Genomic DNA, 18,590 nt, shown 5'->3' on the forward strand with positions numbered 1-18,590 from the left:
TAATACAACAACCTTTGTGATTTTTTCATTAAATTAATTTTTAATAATGTGTGTTTTTTTTAACCCTTTACTAGTATTGGATTAATAATGGATAGGTGTCATAATTGACGCCTCTCCATTATTAATTAGGCTTAATGTCACCTTACAATAGCAAGGTGGCATTAACCCTTCATTACCCCATATCCCACTGCTACACGGGAATGGGAAGAGAGTGGCCAAGTGCCAGAATAGGCGCATCTTCCAGATGTGCCTTTTCTGGGGTGGCTGGGGGCAGGTGTTTTTAGCCAGGGGGGGGCCAATAACCGTGGACCCTCTCCAGGCTATTAATATCTGCCCTCAGTCACTGGCTTTACTACTCTGGCGGAGAAAATTGTGCGGGAGCCCACGCCAATTTTTTCCGCCATTTAAGCCTTTAATTTACTAGCTAGAACGGCCAAATTTTGCATAGACACACTACTAACATTAGTAGTGTGGAATATGCAAAAAAAATGGTGATATGAGATGGTTTACTGTATGTAAACCAGGTCTCATATCATGTCGGGTTTAGGAAGGAGAAAGCAAAAGCCGGTAATTGAATTACCGGCTTTCTGCTATATCGCGCTGGATGAAATATTAATATATATACATATACTAGATGGCAGCCCGATTCTAAAGAATCGGGAGTCTAGAATCCATATATACTTTATTCAAATGTAAGAATAATACAATTAATAAATAATAGTAAGAAAGAACAAAAATAATAGGCAGTATATGGAGAAAACACCAAACAAAAGTTCAAAATTGGTGTGAAAATGTCACTGAACCACTTCACAACTAAATATATATAGTTTTGGTAAATGGTATTATCATTTTTTTGACGAAATTCGGCAGGAGCTTGAAGAGCAACGTCACTGGGCCCGCCTCCACGCAGTAGAAACTTGCTGTGAGGTAAAAATTCAAAAATCACACCAAAATGGCGGGCGGAGTGTGTCACAGTATGGCACGTTTCTGATTGGTCGCTCGCAGCAGGCGGCAACCAATCAGACACTGGACACTGTTGACGTCACTTATCTCCGGACATTAGCTCCGGACATTATCTCCGGACAGGAAGTTGGCACAAATTGCAGGAAGTAGTATTCTAGGCAATTATATATTAGATGTGTCTACTGACATGTATATATATAGATATATATATAGACAGTATATATGTTTTGGTTTTTTTTTTACACATGGATCCCTTGTATAGCTGTATGTCGGTTTTGCAAGCCTGCGATAAAAACACGCAGTACGGATGACATACGGATTACATACGGAGGATGCCATGCGCAAAAAACGCTGAAACACCCTGCCTACGGAGGAGCTACAGACCACTATTTTCGGGACTTTTCAGCGTATTACGGCCGTAATATACGGACCGTATTTTCATACGCTGTGTGTGACGCCGGCCTAACAGATGACAGACCTAAGTGGGCATTTGCTTTTTTGTGGATTGAGTTGAAGCTTTTATTGAGAACATTTTACATAACATTTTGGATCACATTTATTTGGAGCTCTACACTGAGCACTTCCATCTAACTCTTCAAATAATGTGATTGTGATGACATGTCCAAGAGACACAATCATCACTTTAATGAGACAGCAAAGTTACCCTGGACTCCATCTGGCCTCTGCTCAGCTGTGTCTTTCTTTTCAGAAGTGCACAAAACTGTGGTGGAAAGCACTTTTATGCACGCTTAAAATGAAGGACGGCATACACAGTGCCTTCGTCTGCCTCATTATAGGGAATCTTCCACCAGGTGATCTGTTTGAATCACGCATTTCCGAGATTTACATGGAAACCCCAATGTAAGCGCTCAGGGAAGAGTGCAAGATAAATGTGCGCCGAGCCTCACTGCGATCTTTGAGAGGCAGAATAAACAACTCAACAGCAGGTAAAGAATGTTTTATTTTTTACCAAATTGCAACTCGTTGCATTTGGCGCAGGTCGCCGCACCGTCAAAATGACACATGCGGAGGCATCCGCATACATCAGCATAGCCTGCGTACCTAATAGTAAAGATAGGGTATGCACACCGCATGCCGACGTAGGTGGAGCTGACCGGAGGAGGTGCGGTGGTGGGCGGAGCTTCACAGAGGACATACGCAGCCCTCCATCCGCAAATGTGAAACCAGACACTTTTTTTTAGAGCTATATTTTTTCCATATTTTGGCTGACAGAGTCATGTGAGGGCTTGTTTTTTGCAGAACAAGCTGATATTTCTATTGGTACCATTTTTGGTCACATAACGAGTTTTTTAATCGCTTTCGATTCTTAATTTTAGGAGACAGAATGAACAAAAACCAGCAATTCAGTTAATGTTTTTTTTATGTCGTTACACGTGATAAAATTGATAAGGCAGTTTAATTGTTCGGGTCAGTACGATTACAGCAATACCTCATTTATATCATTTTTTATGTTTTGCTTCTTTTACACAATAAAAACTATTTCACAGATAAAATAATTATTTTTGCATCGCTTTATTCTGAGCGCTATAACTTTTTTATTTTTCCGCTGATTGAGCTGTATGGTTGCTCGTTTTTTGTGGGACAAGATGACGTTTTCAGCTATGCCGTTGTTATTTACATTTGTGTTTTTATCACGTTTTATTTCACTTTTGATGATAAAAAAAAGCATATTTTATGCCTTTTTTATGGTGTTCCTTGAATGGATTAACTAGTGTGACAGTTTTATAGCTCGTGTTGTTCAGGACGAAATATGTTTAATTTTTGGTTGTTGCCTTTTTTTTACATAAAAATACATATTTTGGGTGTAATATGTGTGTTTTAATTAGTATTTTGTGATTTGTTTTCTTTAAAAAATATTTTTACAATTTTTGAAAACTTTTTTTTTTTTACTTAGTCCCTCTATGCCACTCTCACTATTCTCACTCTCATCTCTGGTATAATGTATTGACCTGATATGGACCACAAAGCCCAGAACGACTGCGGTCTCTAGACCTGAACAGACACCTTGATGTGTATCTTAGGCTACGTTCACATTTGCGGTGCGTCGGGCGCAACCGCGGCGACGCATGCGCCCCTATATTTAACATGGGGGGCGCATGGACATGTGTTTTGTTGCGTTTTGTGACGCATGCGTTTTTTGGGCGCAAGCGTCAGGGCGCAGAGGACGCTGCTTGTTGCATTTTTTTTGCGCTATAAAAATGAATGCATGCGTCACAAAACGCAGCGTTTTGCTGCGTTTTTGCGTGGATTGTGCGTTGCGTCGCCGATGCAGCACACAACAACGCAAATGTGAACGTAGCCTTAGGCCTTAAGCTTGGCTCAGCAGACCCAGGGTCAGTCTGGGCATTGTGGTCCATCTACAGAGCTATGGACCCCCAGCCGAGGGGAGTGCACAAAGGGAACATGGGCTCATTCTGGGGCTGAATGCACCAGGGCTAGCGATTCCAAAATAAAGACCCCGCATCATTCACAGGACAGGGTCAGCGCAATAGACACTATCCCCAGACAATGGGGGCATTTCTGCACCGTACCCAAAAAAGGAAAAACTTTATACATCACATGAATCCCAAAGTAAAAAATATTAAAGCTAATGAAATCCTGGGGGGGGGGGGGGAAACTGCGTTATTAAGAGGCAACTCGGCGTCTTCTGCTTTTCAGGCGGTAGTAATGGCCGCGCACACCGGACTGCCGGCAGCTGCAGGGACAGGAACATGGACGGAGTCAGGAGCCGGCGCGTCCGCGGCCCCGGGCTGTGTGGGGAGGCGCGGCCGTGGTTGCCATGGCGATCGTGCAGCACTGACAGGAGGCGGCGAGTAACATGCCGGAGAAAGCCTTGGTGACGGTGCGCTTCGGTCCGTATATGAACGGCTCCGGTATAGTGCAGCACGGCGTGTCACGGCTGCAGGGGCTGCGAGGTAGGTGGCTGGCGAGGAGACTGCGGGACTACATGTTAGCAACGTGTGTGACTACAACGGGTTAACTCAGCATATAAAATCAATTATTGGGACCGTAACTAATGGCTAGACGGCCATCATAACAAGATCAAAACGCGTAAACAACAAAAAGTCGAGATAAGCTTTGTATTGGATTAAAATAAATAAAACTGGGGGCGGACACCCGCGAGGGGTCTCTGGGACCCCCCATCCAAGAGAACCTCTACTCCAGGTGTAATATCTCATCATCTCTGTGCTCCCTGATGGCTTAACCTGCTGCACAGGACACTGTTTACACGGGACATCAGACATGCGATTATATACTGTGCAGTTATTGTGCCTCCGCCATTGAGGCCGTGTACCAGTGTTATTACCCTAAGGCCGGCGTCACACTACAGCGTAGTACGGACGATAAAAAATCACATAGCACTCGGACCAGGGCCGGACTGGCCATCTGGCAATTCTGGCAAATGCCAGAAGGGCCTGTCTGGTCGTGGGCTGCCTTGTCTGCAACATTTTCAACAAAATCGGTGTTCTCAAGACAGCCATACTGTTAAGAGTTGTGACAGAGCACAAAGTCGCTGACTCCGTCACTTACCCCAGCAGGCCACGAGAATCATTAGCAATATTGCTCTTGTAGTAAATCTTGCTTTCCTCCATCCAGGGTAATATTAGTAATATATCCCATCTGGTGCTTGGGGACGGGGACAGCATGGGCCTATGTGATTTCAAATGCCAGGGCTGAATTTTAGCCCCAGTCCGTACCAGACTCAGACCAATGATAATCTATGGGGCAGCTCCCATCATCCGTTGTTTTCTCGGCCGTATTATACGTGTGAGTGAAATCGCAGCATGCCGCGTTGGTCACAGTATTATTCCCGAAAAACGCCAATGCAAGTCTATGGGTGCGAGAAAAATATACACCTGGACCATCAATGTGACTTGCGAGAAATATGCACCGGTGTCCTTTAGAAAAGCCGGTAATTCAGTGTGATGTACAGTAAAATCAGACTGACAGGTTAGAATAGAATAGCCAAAATAAATGTCTAGACATAGTGTGTGTGTGTGTGTATATATATATATATATATATATATATATATATATATAAATATATATATATTTGTCTAAGGGTCACTTCCGTCTGTCTGTCCTTCTGTCACGGTTATTCATTCGCTGATTGGTCTCGGCAGCTGCCTGTTATGGCTGCCGCGACCAATCAGCGACGGCCACAGTCCGATCAGTCCCTCCCCTACACTCACTGCCCGGCGCCCGCTCCGTAATCCCCTCCACTCACCGCTCACACAGGGTTAATGGCAGCGGTAACGGCCAGCGGTGTAACGCACTCCTTTACCGCTGCTATTAACCCTGTGTGTCCACAACTATTTACTATTGATGCTGCCTATGCAGCATCAATAGTAAAAATATGTAATGTTAAAAAAAACAAAAACCTGCTATGCTCACTCTCCGCCACCTTTCTCGCTCCTCGCCACGCTCCCAGGACTGCTCCATTGCAAGCGGCAGCTTCCGGTCCCGTCCCAGGGCTGGTGTGCGACAAGGACCTGCCGTGACGTCACGGTCATGTGACCGCGACGTCATCATAGGTCCTGCTCACACCAGCCCTGGCACCGAAAGCTTCCGCTTGCAATGGAGTGGTCCCAGGAGCGTGGCGAGGAGCGGCAAAGGCGGCGGATGGTAAGAATAGCAAGACTTCAACGGGCTATAGGTGACTATATGTTTATTTTTTTTTAAGTCTATACTACGTGGCTCTGTGCTGGGCAATATACTACGTGGCTCTGCTATATACTATGTGGCTGGGCAATATACAGTACTACGTGGGCTGTGCTATATGCTATGTGGCTGGGCAATACGTGGCTGGGCAATATACTACGTGGCTGGGCAATATACTACGTGGACATGCATATTCTAGAATACCCGATGCGTTAGAATTGGGCCACCATCTAGTATATATATATAAATGTCAGTGACACACACATATATAAAAAAAAATTAGTTTACCTCCTAGGGGGGGGTAATCTCCATAACATTTTATTGAGAGCCGAAGCGAGGTGGATTATGCGTACTAACGCGATGGGTCCCTTGGGTTTTAACGACCGTGTGGACATGTCCATTTTTCAATAAGATTTTTTGTCAGTCACCTATATTGTGAATAGGTATATAAGGGTTTCGAGGCTAATGCCATCCGTGCACAACAGATATGGTGGTTTGATCTTAATGTTGGCGTTAAATATCTATTTATGTGACAAAGTAATGTTAGCGATAATTTCCTTTCCATATAGGTTCTAGTTTCTTTTTGTTTCGTCTGATGTTTATTGACATGTTTTTAATTTTGCTTTTAAGTGACTCGTCATGCAGTGGGATGTGCTCGGTTATTGCGGGAGGAAGTGGGGAGGGGGAGCTTAGGTCTCACCTGGCCCTATTTCTTCTGGCGTTACTGATTACATCTTTACTGACCCGTTGAAGCGCCAGCCGGGCGCGAAACGGCCGTCGTCAAGCCTAGCCGCATTCCTTTCACAGCACCCCCGGTCGTGAAGATGTTTTTTATGCATTTGGAATAAAGCTTTACTGCATCGGATGTCCAGGTAGTGCGCTCCTTTCTTCTATTTTGCGATATATTTGTGGCTGCTTTCTTGTGGAGTCGTTGCACCCTGGACTGAGCCTTTCCTCCGAGACACAGGTGAGCGGTTCACTCAGCGTCAGTTGTCGGATGTGCCGTCCGGCTGTTTTCTTTTTGTTTGAATATATATATATATATATATATATATATATATATATATATATATATATATATATATATATTTCATAGAGAGATAGCTGAATAGCCGGTAATTCAATTGTCGGGTTCTGTAAAATCATTGCAGAACCCAACAGGATATGACACATGGTTTACATACAGTAAACCATTGCAGAACAGTTACATAGATTTTTATATGTCCCTCACTAATAATGTTAGAAGTGTCTGTGTGTAAAATTTGGGAGCTCTATTTGTTAAATTAATGGATTAATTCTCGGAAAATATTGGCATGGGCTCCCACGCAATTTTCTCTTCCAGAGTGAGAAAGCCAGTGACTGAGGGCAGATATTAATAGCCTAGAGAGGGACCATGGTTATTGTCCCCCCCCCCCCTTCCCCCTGGCTAAAAACATCTGCCCCCAGCCACCCCAGAAAAGGTGCATCTGTAAGATGCGCCTATTCCGGCACTTAGCCTCTCTCTTTCCACTGCCCTGTAGCATTGGCATATGGGGTAAAAAGGGTTAATGTCACCTTGCTATTGTAAGATAACATTAAGCCTGGTTAATAATGGAGAGGTGTCAATAAGACACCTCTCCATTATTAATCCAATAGTAGTAAAGGGTTAAAAATACACACACGCATTAAGAATAAAGTATTTTAATGAAAGAATGAAAGACACAGGTTTAATATCTTTATTGTACCCTCAATCCAAGCGAAGCCCTCGTTCTCCTGTAAAAATTCCAAAATAAAAAGCAGCAATATCCCATACCTGTCCGCCGTACAGTCAAGTCCCACACAGTAATCTATATCTGGGGAATTAACATTTACAACCGGGAGCGCTGCTAATGCGGCTGCTCCCGGCTGTAAAAGACTGGGGAATGAATGAAATGCAGGGAGCGAAGCTTCAGTGACTAGTGGTGCCATCACCGAAGCTGTGCCCTCTGGCGGCATGAACTCATATGAAGCTAGTCACCAAAGCTCCGTTCCCTGCATTTCATTCATTCCCCAGTCGTTTACAGCCGGGAGCAGCTGCATTAGCAGCACTCCTAGTTGTAAATGTATGGCCGGCGTCACACTCAGCGTATGGAAATACGGTCCGTATTTTACATGCGTAATACACAGAAATGATCCCAAAACAGTGACCCGTTTGTCATCCGTAGGCAGGGTGTGGCAGCGTATTTTGCACATGTTAACCTCCGTATGTAATCCGTATGGCATCCGTACAATTTGGGGGCTCTAGCTGTTAAAATAAAGGGTTAAATCACGGGAAAAATTGGTGTGGGCTCCCGCGCAATTTTCTCCACCAGAGTGGGAAAGCCAGTGACTGAGGGCAGATATTAATAGCCTAGAGAGGGACCATGGTTATTGCACCCCCGGCTAAAAACATCTGCCCCCAGCCACCCCAGAAAAGGCACATCTGTAAGATGCGCCTATTCCGGTACTTAGCCCCTCTCTTCCCACTCCCCTGTAGCGGTGGGATATGGGGTAATAAAGGTTTAATGCCACCTTGCTATTGTAAGGTGACATTAAGCCTGGTTAATAATGGAGAGTTGTCAATAAGACACCTATCCATTATTAATCCAATAGTAGTAAATAGTTAATAAAACACACACATTTGGAAAAAAGTATTTTATTGAAATAAAGACACAGGGTGTTGTAATAGTTTATTATACTCTCAATCCAAATGACGACCCTTGTTCTGTAAAAAAGGAAAAATAAAAAAAACAACAATATTCCACACCTTTCCACCGTTACAGTCATGTCCCACACTGTAAATCCATCTGAAGGGGTTAAATAATTTTACAAGCAGGAGCCTGCTAATGCAGCTGCACCTGCCGGTAAAAACTGGGGAATGAATGGGAAGAAGGGGAACGTAGCTACCTAGACTTGCGGTGCTGCGCCCCCTGCTGGCATAACCTCAGATGAACTCGAGCGTGAGAAAATATTCCGAAAAATTCCCACGCTAGAGTTCATATGAGTTTACACCAGCAGGGGGCACAGTACCGCAAGTCTAGGTAGCTACGTTCCCCTGCTTTCAATTCATTCCCCAGTTTTTACAGGCAGGGGCGGCTGCATTAGCAGGCTCCTGCTTGTAAAATTATTTAACCCCTTCAGATGGATTTACAGCGTGAGACATGACTGTATGGCGGACAGGTATGGGATACTGTTGTTTTTTTTTATTTTTCCTTTTTTTCGGAACGAGGGTCGTCATTTGGATTGAGAGTATAATAAACTATTACAACACCCTGTGTCTTTATTTCAATAAAATACTTTTTTCCTAATGTGTGTGTGTTTTATTAACCATTTACTACTATTGGATTAATAATGGATGGGCGTCTTATTGACACTTCTCCATTATTAACCAGGCTTAATGTCAGCTTACAGTAGCAAGGTGGCATTAACCCTTTATTACCCCATATCCCACCATCTTACAGATGTGCCTTTTCTGGGGTGGCTGGGGGCAGATGTTTTTAGCCGGGGGGGGCAATAACCATGGTCTCTCTAGGCTATTAATATCTGCCCTCAGTCACTTGCTTTCCCACTTTGGCGGAGAAAATTGTGCGGGAGCCCACGCCAATTTTTTCCGTGATTTAACCCTTTATCTTAACAGCTAGAGCCCCCAAATTTTGCACACAGACACTTGGAACTTAAGTAGTGAGGAATATGTAAAAAAATAAGGGATATAAAATGGTTTACTGTATGTTAACCATGTCTCATATCCTGTCGGGTTTGGGAAGGAGATAGCAAAAGCCGGCAATTTAATTACCGGCTTTTCTGCTATCTAGCGCTGTATGAAATATATATATATATATATATATATATATATATATATATACAGTGGGGCAAAAAAGTATTTAGTCAGTCAGCAATAGTGCAAGTTCCACCACTTAAAAAGATGAGAGGCGTCTGTAATTTACATCATAGGTAGACCTCAACTATGGGAGACAAACTGAGAAAAAAAAATCCAGAAAATCACATTGTCTGTTTTTTTAACATTTTATTTGCATATTATGGTGGAAAATAAGTATTTGGTTAGAAACAAAATTTCATCTCAATACTTTGTAATATATCCTTTGTTGGCAATGACAGAAGTCAAACGTTTTCTGTAAGTCTTCACAAGGTTGCCACACACTGTTGTTGGTATGTTGGCCCATTCCTCCATGCAGATCTCCTCTAGAGCAGTGATGTTTTTGGCTTTTCGCTTGGCAACACGGACTTTCAACTCCCTCCAAAGGTTTTCTATAGGGTTGAGATCTGGAGACTGGCTAGGCCACTCCAGGACCTTGAAATGCTTCTTACGAAGCCACTGCTTCGTTGCCCTGGCGGTGTGCTTTGGATCATTGTCATGTTGAAAGACCCAGCCACGTTTCATCTTCAATGCCCTTGCTGATGGAAGGAGGTTTGCACTCAAAATCTCACGATACATGGCCCCATTCATTCTTTCATGTACCCGGATCAGTCGTCCTGGCCCCTTTGCAGAGAAACAGCCCCAAAGCATGATGTTTCCACCACCATGCTTTACAGTAGGTATGGTGTTTGATGGATGCAACTCAGTATTCTTTTTCCTCCAAACACGACAAGTTGTGTTTCTACCAAACAGTTCCAGTTTGGTTTCATCAGACCATAGGACATTCTCCCAAAACTCCTCTGGATCATCCAAATGCTCTCTAGCAAACTTCAGACGGGCCCGGACATGTACTGGCTTAAGCAGTGGGACACGTCTGGCACTGCAGGATCTGAGTCCATGGTGGCGTAGTGTGTTACTTATTGTAGGCCTTGTTACATTGGTCCCAGCTTTCTGCAGTTCATTCACTAGGTCCCCCCGCGTGGTTCTGGGATTTTTGCTCACCGTTCTTGTGATCATTCTGACCCCACGGGGTGTGATTTTGCGTGGAGCCCCAGATCGAGGGAGATTATCAGTGGTCTTGTATGTCTTCCATTTTCTAATTATTGCTCCCACTGTTGATTTCTTCACTCCAAGCTAGTTGGCTATTGCAGATTCAGTCTTCCCAGCCTGGTGCGGTGCTACAATTTTGTTTCTGGTGTCCTTTGACAGCTCTTTGGTCTTCACCATAGTGGAGTTTGGAGTCAGACTGTTTGAGGGTGTGCACAGGTGTCTTTTTATACTGATAACAAGTTTAAACAGGTGCCATTACTACAGGTAATGAGTGGAGGAAAGAGGAGACTCTTAAAGAAGAAGTTACAGGTCTGTGAGAGCCAGAAATCTTGATTGTTTGTTTCTGACCAAATACTTATTTTCCACCATAATATGCAAAAAAAATGATAAAAAAACAGACAATGTGATTTTCTGGATTTTTTTTTCTCAGTTTGTCTCCCATAGTTGAGGTCTACCTATGATGTAAATTACAGACGCCTCTCATCTTTTTAAGTGGTGGAACTTGCACTATTGCTGACTGACTAAATACTTTTTTGCCCCACTGTATATATATATATATATATATATATATATATATATATATATATACCTATTCTATGTGTAGACATTTATTTTACTTATTCTAATAAAACCTGTCAGTGTGATTTTACTGTACACCGCACTGAATTTCCGGCTTTTCTATAGAACACCACTGCGTATTTCTCGCAAGTCACATTGTTGGTCCGTGTGTAATCCGTATTTTTCTCACCCCATAGACTTTCATTGGTGTATTTTTTGCGCAATACACTGACAAACGCAGCATGCTGCGATTTTGTACGGCCGTAAAATACGGATGCTTAATATACGCCAGATAGGAGCTGCCCCATAGAGAATCATTGGTCCGTGTGCAATGCGTAGTTTTTGTGCTTCTCATACATCCGTAAAACTCTCTAGTGTGACGCCGGCCTAAATGCCCCAGATATGGATAGTGATGGCCCGCATCAAAACCAGGTCTCTTCAGCCTTGCCCAAATGGGTTTTGGCAACAAAGTGGGCAAACAGCCCATTATCACAGATTTGAATAAGTAACTGATGTTTCTGGGGCAGCAACTGCACTAGTGATACCAGACACAGGTCCTGGGGGCGGCAGCTGTACTAGTGATACCAGACACAGGTTCTGGGGCGGCAACTGCCCTAGTGATACCAGACACAGGTTCTGGGGGTGGCAGCTGCACTAGTGATACCAGACACAGGTTCTAGGGCCAGCTGCACTAGTGATACCAGACACAGGTTCTGGGGCCAGCTGCACTAGTGATACCAGACACAGGTTCTGGGGCCAGCTGCACTAGTGATACCAGACACAGGTTCTGGGGGTGGAAGCTGCACTAGTGATACCAGACACAGGTTCTGGGGCGCTGCACTAGTGATACCAGACACAGGTTCTGGGTGCAGCAGTTGCACCAGTGATACCAAGCACAGGTTCTATGGTGGCTGCAGCACTAGTGATACCAGACACAGGTTCTGGGGCGGCAGCTGCACTAGTGATACCAGACACAGGTTCTGAGGCGGCAGCTGCACTAGTGATACCAGACACAGGTACTGGGGGCGGCAGCTGCATTAGTGATACCAGACACAGGTACTGGGGACTGGAGGCAGCTGCACTAGTGATACCAGACACAGGTTTTGGGGGCGGCAGCAGCACTAGTGATACCAGACACAGGATCTGGGGCGGCTGCAGCACTAGTGATACCAGACACAGGTTCTGGTTGTGGCAGCTGCACTAGTGATACCAAACACTTGTCCTGGGGGTGACAGCAACACTAATGATAAAAGACAATGGTTCTCGGAGGGGCGGAAGCTGCACTAGTGATACCAGACACAGGTTTTGGGGCGCTGCACTAGTGATACCAAACACTTGTTCTGGGGGCGACAGCAGCACTAATGATAAAATACACTGGTTCTGGGGGCGGCAACTGCACTAGTGATACCAGACACAGGTTCTGGGGTGCTACACTTGTGATACCAGACACAGGTTCTGGGGGCGGCAGCTGCATTAGTGATATCAGACACAGGTTCTGGAGCGCTGCACTAGTGATACCAGACACAGGTTCTGGGGTTGCTGCAGCACTAGTGATACCAGACATAGGTTCTGGAGTGCTGCACTAGTGATACCAGACACAGGTTCTGGGGAGCAGCTGCATTAGTGATACCAGACACAGGTTCTGGGGCACTACATTAGTGATAACAGACACAGGTTCTGGAGAGCTGCACTAATGGTACCAGACACAGTTTGAGGGCGGTAGCAGCCCTAGTAATACCAGACACAGGTTCTGGGGTGCTGCACTAGTGATACCAGACACAGGTTCTGGGGCGCTGCACTAGTGATACCAGACACAGGTTCTGGGGCGCTGCATTAGTGATACCAGACACATGTTCTGGGGGCAGCAGCTGCATTAGTGATACCAGACACAGGTTCTGGGGCGCTGCATTAGTGATACCAGACACAGGTTCTGGGGGCAGCAGCTGCATTAGTGATACCAGACACAGGTTCTGGAGCTGCAGCTGCATTAGTGATACCAGACACAGCTTCTGGGGGCAGCAACTGCACTAGTGATTCCAGACACAGGTTCTGGGGGCGACAGCAGCACTAGTGATACCAGACACAGGTTCTGGGGCCAGCTGCAATAGTGATACTGCAGCGCCCCAGAGTCCTGGTCGTTGCAGTAATGTCGCTCTGCCGCTAAGGGGAGTGATGTTATGTCTGATTGCACTAAAGGAGTTCACCTGACCAGGTATCACAGCACACATTACACTTCGGCCACTAGGGGGAGCAAAAGGCACTAGGGGTTGGATAGGAAGTTAGGACAGAACGCAGCCTGGGAGAGATCCAGGGAGGACCTGTCAGTGGTGGGTTCCTGACAGGGGCCTAGCAGAACGAATAGAAAGCAACGGAACCGCGCCTGCTCTACCTTGCGGCGGTATCCTAAGAAATGACAAGAAGAGAAGGATATTGTGGAAAGTGAGAAACGAGATCAAGCACAAAGGAGAGCCAGTAGGAGTCGTGCCTCGAGAACGGCAACTTCCTACTGAGGCGCGTAGCCGGTGACCGGAACACCGAGGAAGTAACTGACTCTATGCCTTACTTCAAATACCGCAGGACAGTTAATTATAGGTTGGCTGTCTACCATACATCATCTAAGCAGACATAGGGGGCAAGCGTGGAGAGGGGCGTCTCTAGGGTCCCAGAATAGCTCTGAGCCTTCTCGTCAAACGGGTGCATCCTATCCAGATAAATTGGGGGACGAAGAGAGGTAGAAAGAGAACGAGAGCAGAAGTTGTGAGGACTATCCCGAATGTTCAGCAGGGAAGAACTACAACACACAAGCGCTAGTGGTAGGCACTGATTTCCACCTGCAAAGGGAACTCTGGATGTGCCTTCGGACCGGCCGGTCTCAGACAGCCCTGTTAACTGTGCTCTGGATTGAGGATTCCGAAGTCTTCAGTAAAAGGTAAAGAGACTGCAACCCTGTGTCCTCGTTATTAACTGCGCCTCACATCATCGCCACCTACACTACTGGGAAGCCCTGGGGACACACTTCACCTGTGGGAAGGTATACCATCTAGCTGCCATTCCATCACCCTAGCGGACCCCTAAGCAGCGTCGGTCACCCTGACCGAACACCACGGGTGGTGTCACGAACCCTTGACAAACTACCATCACTCCTTTTATTGGACGCCCCTTACCAGGGTCACGGACTGGGTCCAGCCACCGTGACAACCCCAGAACTGAGACAGAGAGGACCGGTACCGAGAACCTGTGGCCCTGTGTCTGGGGACGCTCCAATACCAGACAGTTTCTGGTGGCGGTAGAAGCACTATTGATACCAGACACAGGTTCTGGGGTCGGCAGCTGCACTAGTGATGCCAGACACATATTCTGGGGGCGGCAGCTGCACTAGTGATACCAGACACAGGTACTGGGGGCGGCAGCTGCACTAGTGATACCAGATACAGGCAAAAACACAAAGCTTTTTCATCATACCATCAAACAAAAACTGTAATAAATCGCTATCAAAGGGCGGAATGTAAATAAAAATGGTACCACTGAAACGTCTTCTTGTCCTACAGAAAACAAGCTGCCATACAGCTCTATCAGCAGAAAAATAAAACCGCTATAGTTCTCTGATTATAGTGATGCAAAAACATATATACGGTATATATATATATATATCGGAATAGAAAGCGATCAAAAAATATATGCCTAAAAATGGTACTAAAAAATACTAAATTCATTCTGCAAAAATCAAGCATATATACTCGAGTCTAAGCCGAGATCGCGATCTGCCCGCACCTATTAACTAGTTAAATGCCGCTGTCAAACGCAAACAGCGGCATTTAACTACCGCATCCGGCTGGGCGGCCAGAAATGACGGCATCGCCGACCCCGTCACATGATCGGAGGTCGGCGATGCTTCTCCATTGTAACCATAGAGGTCCTTGAGACCTCTATGGTTACTGATCGCCGGTAGCTGTGAGCGCCACCCTGTGGTCGGCGCTCACAGCACACCTAATTTTCTGCTACATAGCAGCGAACAGCAGATCGCTGCTATGTAGCAGAGGCGATCGTGCTGTGCCTGCTTCTAGCCTCCCATGGAGGCTATTGAAGCATGGCAAAAGTTAAAAAAAAAAAAGTTTAAAAAAATGTGAAAAAAATAAAAAAATATAAAAGTTTAAATCACCCCCCTTTCGCCCCAATCAAAATAAATCAATAAAAAAATATCAAATCTACACATATTTGGTATCACCGTGTTCAGAATCACCCCCCGATCTATCAATTAAAAAAAAGCATTAACCTGATCGCTAAACGGCGTAGCAAGAAAAAAATTAGAAACGCCAGAATTACGTTTTTTTGGTCGCCGCGACATTGCATTAAAATGCAATAACGGGCGATCAAAAGAACGTATCTGCACCAAAATGCTATCATTAAAAACGTCATCTCGGCACGCAAAAAATAAGCCATCAACCGACCACAGATCATGAAAAATGGAGACGCTACGAGTATCGAAAAATGGCGCAAATTTATTTATTTTTTTTAGCAAAGTTTGGAATTTTTTTTCACCACTTAGGTAAAAAGTAACCTAGTAATGTTAGGTGTCTATGAACTCGTACTGACCTGGAGAATCATAATGTGAGGTCAGTTTTAGCATTTAGTGAACCTAGCAAAAAAGGCAAACAAAAAACAAGTGTGGGACTGCACTTTTTTTTTGCAATTTCACCACCCGTGAAATTTTTTTCCCGTTTTCTAGTACACGACATGCTAAAACCTATGATGTCATTCAAAAGTACAACTCGTCCCGCAAAAAATAAGCCCTCACATGGCCAAATTGACAGAAAAATAAAAAAGTTATGGCTCTGGGAAGGAGGGGAGTGAAAAACGAACACGGAAAAATGAAAAATCCCAAGGTCATGAAGGGGTTAAGCATGCATAAAAGAGCGGTCAGCCACAGTTATGTGCACATATCAAAATAAAGACACCACTGAACAGATGACAGACAGAGTCCAGAGTAACTCTGCTGTCTCATTATAGTGAATGGATTCCTCGGACTTTCATCTGAATCACGTTATTCAGGAATTTTGATGGAAATCCTGATGTAAGTACTCAGCGTAGAACACAGGATAAATGCGTTCCAATGTGTCATGTAAAATTATCCCAATAAAAGCTTCAACTCCATCTACAAGAAAAAATGAAGTCCCCACTCAGGTCGGTCATCTGTTAACGGAAATATAGGGGGATTTCACGTTACTGGTAACTCAAAGACTCTGGAAAAGCGAAATGTCTCACCAAAACAAATCTATCAAATTCTGCTCTCCCAAATCCAAATGCCCCCCTCCCTTCTGAGCCGCACAGTGTGCTTAAATGACATTTGCGCTCAAAAAGTCTAACAGTGCTCATTCCCTTCTGAGCCTTAACCTTGCGCCCATACAGTAGTTTTTCACCACATATGGGGTATCTGTGTGCTGAGGAGAAATTGCGCTATAGATTGTATAGTCCATTCTTTCCTGTTTCCCTTGTGAAAATGACATTTTGCAGCTAAAGGAACATGTTTGTGGGAAAAATGTAATTTTTTTATTTTCTCGGCTCAACGTTGTAAAATTCCAAGGGATAACGTTTGTTCTTGCGGAGAGTGACATGGTAAGCATACCGAGATGAGACATTTAAGCCGCAATGCTCCTCTGGGAAAAGTTAAAATTGTCTCTTAAGAGAGGAAGAGGACTAGAACTCTAGAGCCACCTATAGGAAGTAGCAATTCTAAAAGTCAATGTCAACCGTTTAACAAGCCTTGTCACTTGACATGGGATAAAAGCCAGAACCAAAATCTCAATTTGCAGACACTGTGTTTTGGAGTGCTGCCCCAGTCACTGCAAAGATGTGGTTTGGCTGGGTGAAAGGCGTCTGACCAAGATCCAAGGGGTAACATTTCTCCTTGCTGAAAGTGACATGTCAAGCATGCCGAGATGAGAAGACTTTTAAGCCACTGCTCCTCTGGGAAATATGCATATTGTCTCTACAGAGAGGAAGAGGACTAGAACTCCAGTGCCACCCTTATAACTTCCTAACAAAAAAATTATGCTTCAAAAATGATGCTGATGTAACGTGGTAAGTGTTATTTATTTACTATTTTGTGTAACATAACTCTCTAATATGGAACGGGATGAAGGTGTCATTCAATGCGCTGCTGATGACGACTCGATGCAGATTAAAAAAAGAAAGTTTAATGTACAGGTTTACAGTGTCAGCGCGTTTCAAGGCTACAGACAACCTCTTCATCAGGACGAAAACCTAGGTTTCCAAGTTTTAATCTGCATTGAGCTTTCATCAGCAGCGCATTGAATGACACTTCCATCCTGTTCCATATCGCTCTTGGTCTCTCCGCGATCGGTGTTTTGCAGCAGCTGATATTACGTGCCTATTATATGTTACCTCAGTGCAACCTTACCAGGTGAGTGAATTCCTTTTTCTTAGATTCTGTTATCATCGGATAAGACCCTATTGCGCTCTTCTATTTCCCAGTTTTTCATCCATTACTCTCTAGTTTAAGAGCATAAAAATTGAGAATTGCGAAATTTTTAATATTTTCTCCAAATTTCCAATATTTTCACAATTAAATGCCAAAAATATTGACCTATATTTGCCACTAACATAAAGTACAATGTGTCACAAAAAAACGGTCACAAAATCTCTGGGATACGTTGAAGAGTTCAAGAGTTATTACCTCATAAAGTGACACTGGTCAGAATTGTAAAAGTTGGCCTGGTCAGGAAGGTGAAAACGGGCTAAAGGGTGAAGGGGTTAATGGTAATCATTGCAGCGGTGTCATTGGCCATCTTAAGAGGTCTGTGCAAATGGCTGTCAAAGGTTATGTTTACTTGAGGCATTTTTGCAGTGTTTTAGTGTAAAAAAAATTACTGATTCTCCAATCTGAGAAATTGTCATCAAATCTCATTAATGAAACTGTATATCTGATAAATAGTTATACCCAGGACCTAGATTAGAACGAGTAGAGTTCTAAGCAGAGATGAGAGGATTGATTCGCAGGACTTCGGTCCATCGTCCAGGTCAGTGGCACCTGACGGGAAGCCCACAAATCTCTTACCTTCTGGTGTGGCATTTGATTTGACAGGGCTGGGGCAACGTCATCTGCGTGACATGATGTACAGATAATGTTGCGCCAGCACTGAGTGATCAACGGCCATGTCAGGGACACCAGAAGAGTCCTGCAAATCGATCCTCTCATCTCTACTTCTAAATAGTTGAAGTCACTAAAATAGTGTAACTTAAGTAAGTTTGCAATTTTTTATTTTTTACTAAATAACACCTAACTGAATGTTCTTTCTGAATTTTTTACAAGCTTTTGTTGTTTTGTCATAAGGCAGCAATTTTTAATTGAATGAGAATGGAGACATGGCTTATTAACATCCTAATAATGATGTAGAGCTCCTTTTGTGGAATGATGGTGATATCCATAGGTAAGTTTTACTGAATT

The 18,590-nt window shown here is 44.3% G+C and overlaps 1 protein-coding gene across 1 annotated transcript in view; it reads left to right on the forward strand.

The window, feature by feature from the left end:
* The first annotated feature begins 3,783 nt into the window (after positions 1–3,783).
* Positions 3,784–18,590, forward strand: part of C2H10orf53 (chromosome 2 C10orf53 homolog) — a 126,463-nt gene continuing 111,656 nt past the window's right edge. Inside the window, exon 1 of the mRNA XM_069755822.1 lies at positions 3,784–3,899. Coding sequence (XP_069611923.1) covers positions 3,803–3,899 — 97 coding nt within the window. The 5' untranslated portion in view covers positions 3,784–3,802. The remainder of the gene's footprint in view (positions 3,900–18,590) is intronic.

This window comes from Ranitomeya imitator, chromosome 2 (genome assembly GCF_032444005.1).
Source record: "Ranitomeya imitator isolate aRanImi1 chromosome 2, aRanImi1.pri, whole genome shotgun sequence".
Classification (NCBI taxonomy): Eukaryota; Metazoa; Chordata; class Amphibia; order Anura; family Dendrobatidae; genus Ranitomeya; species Ranitomeya imitator.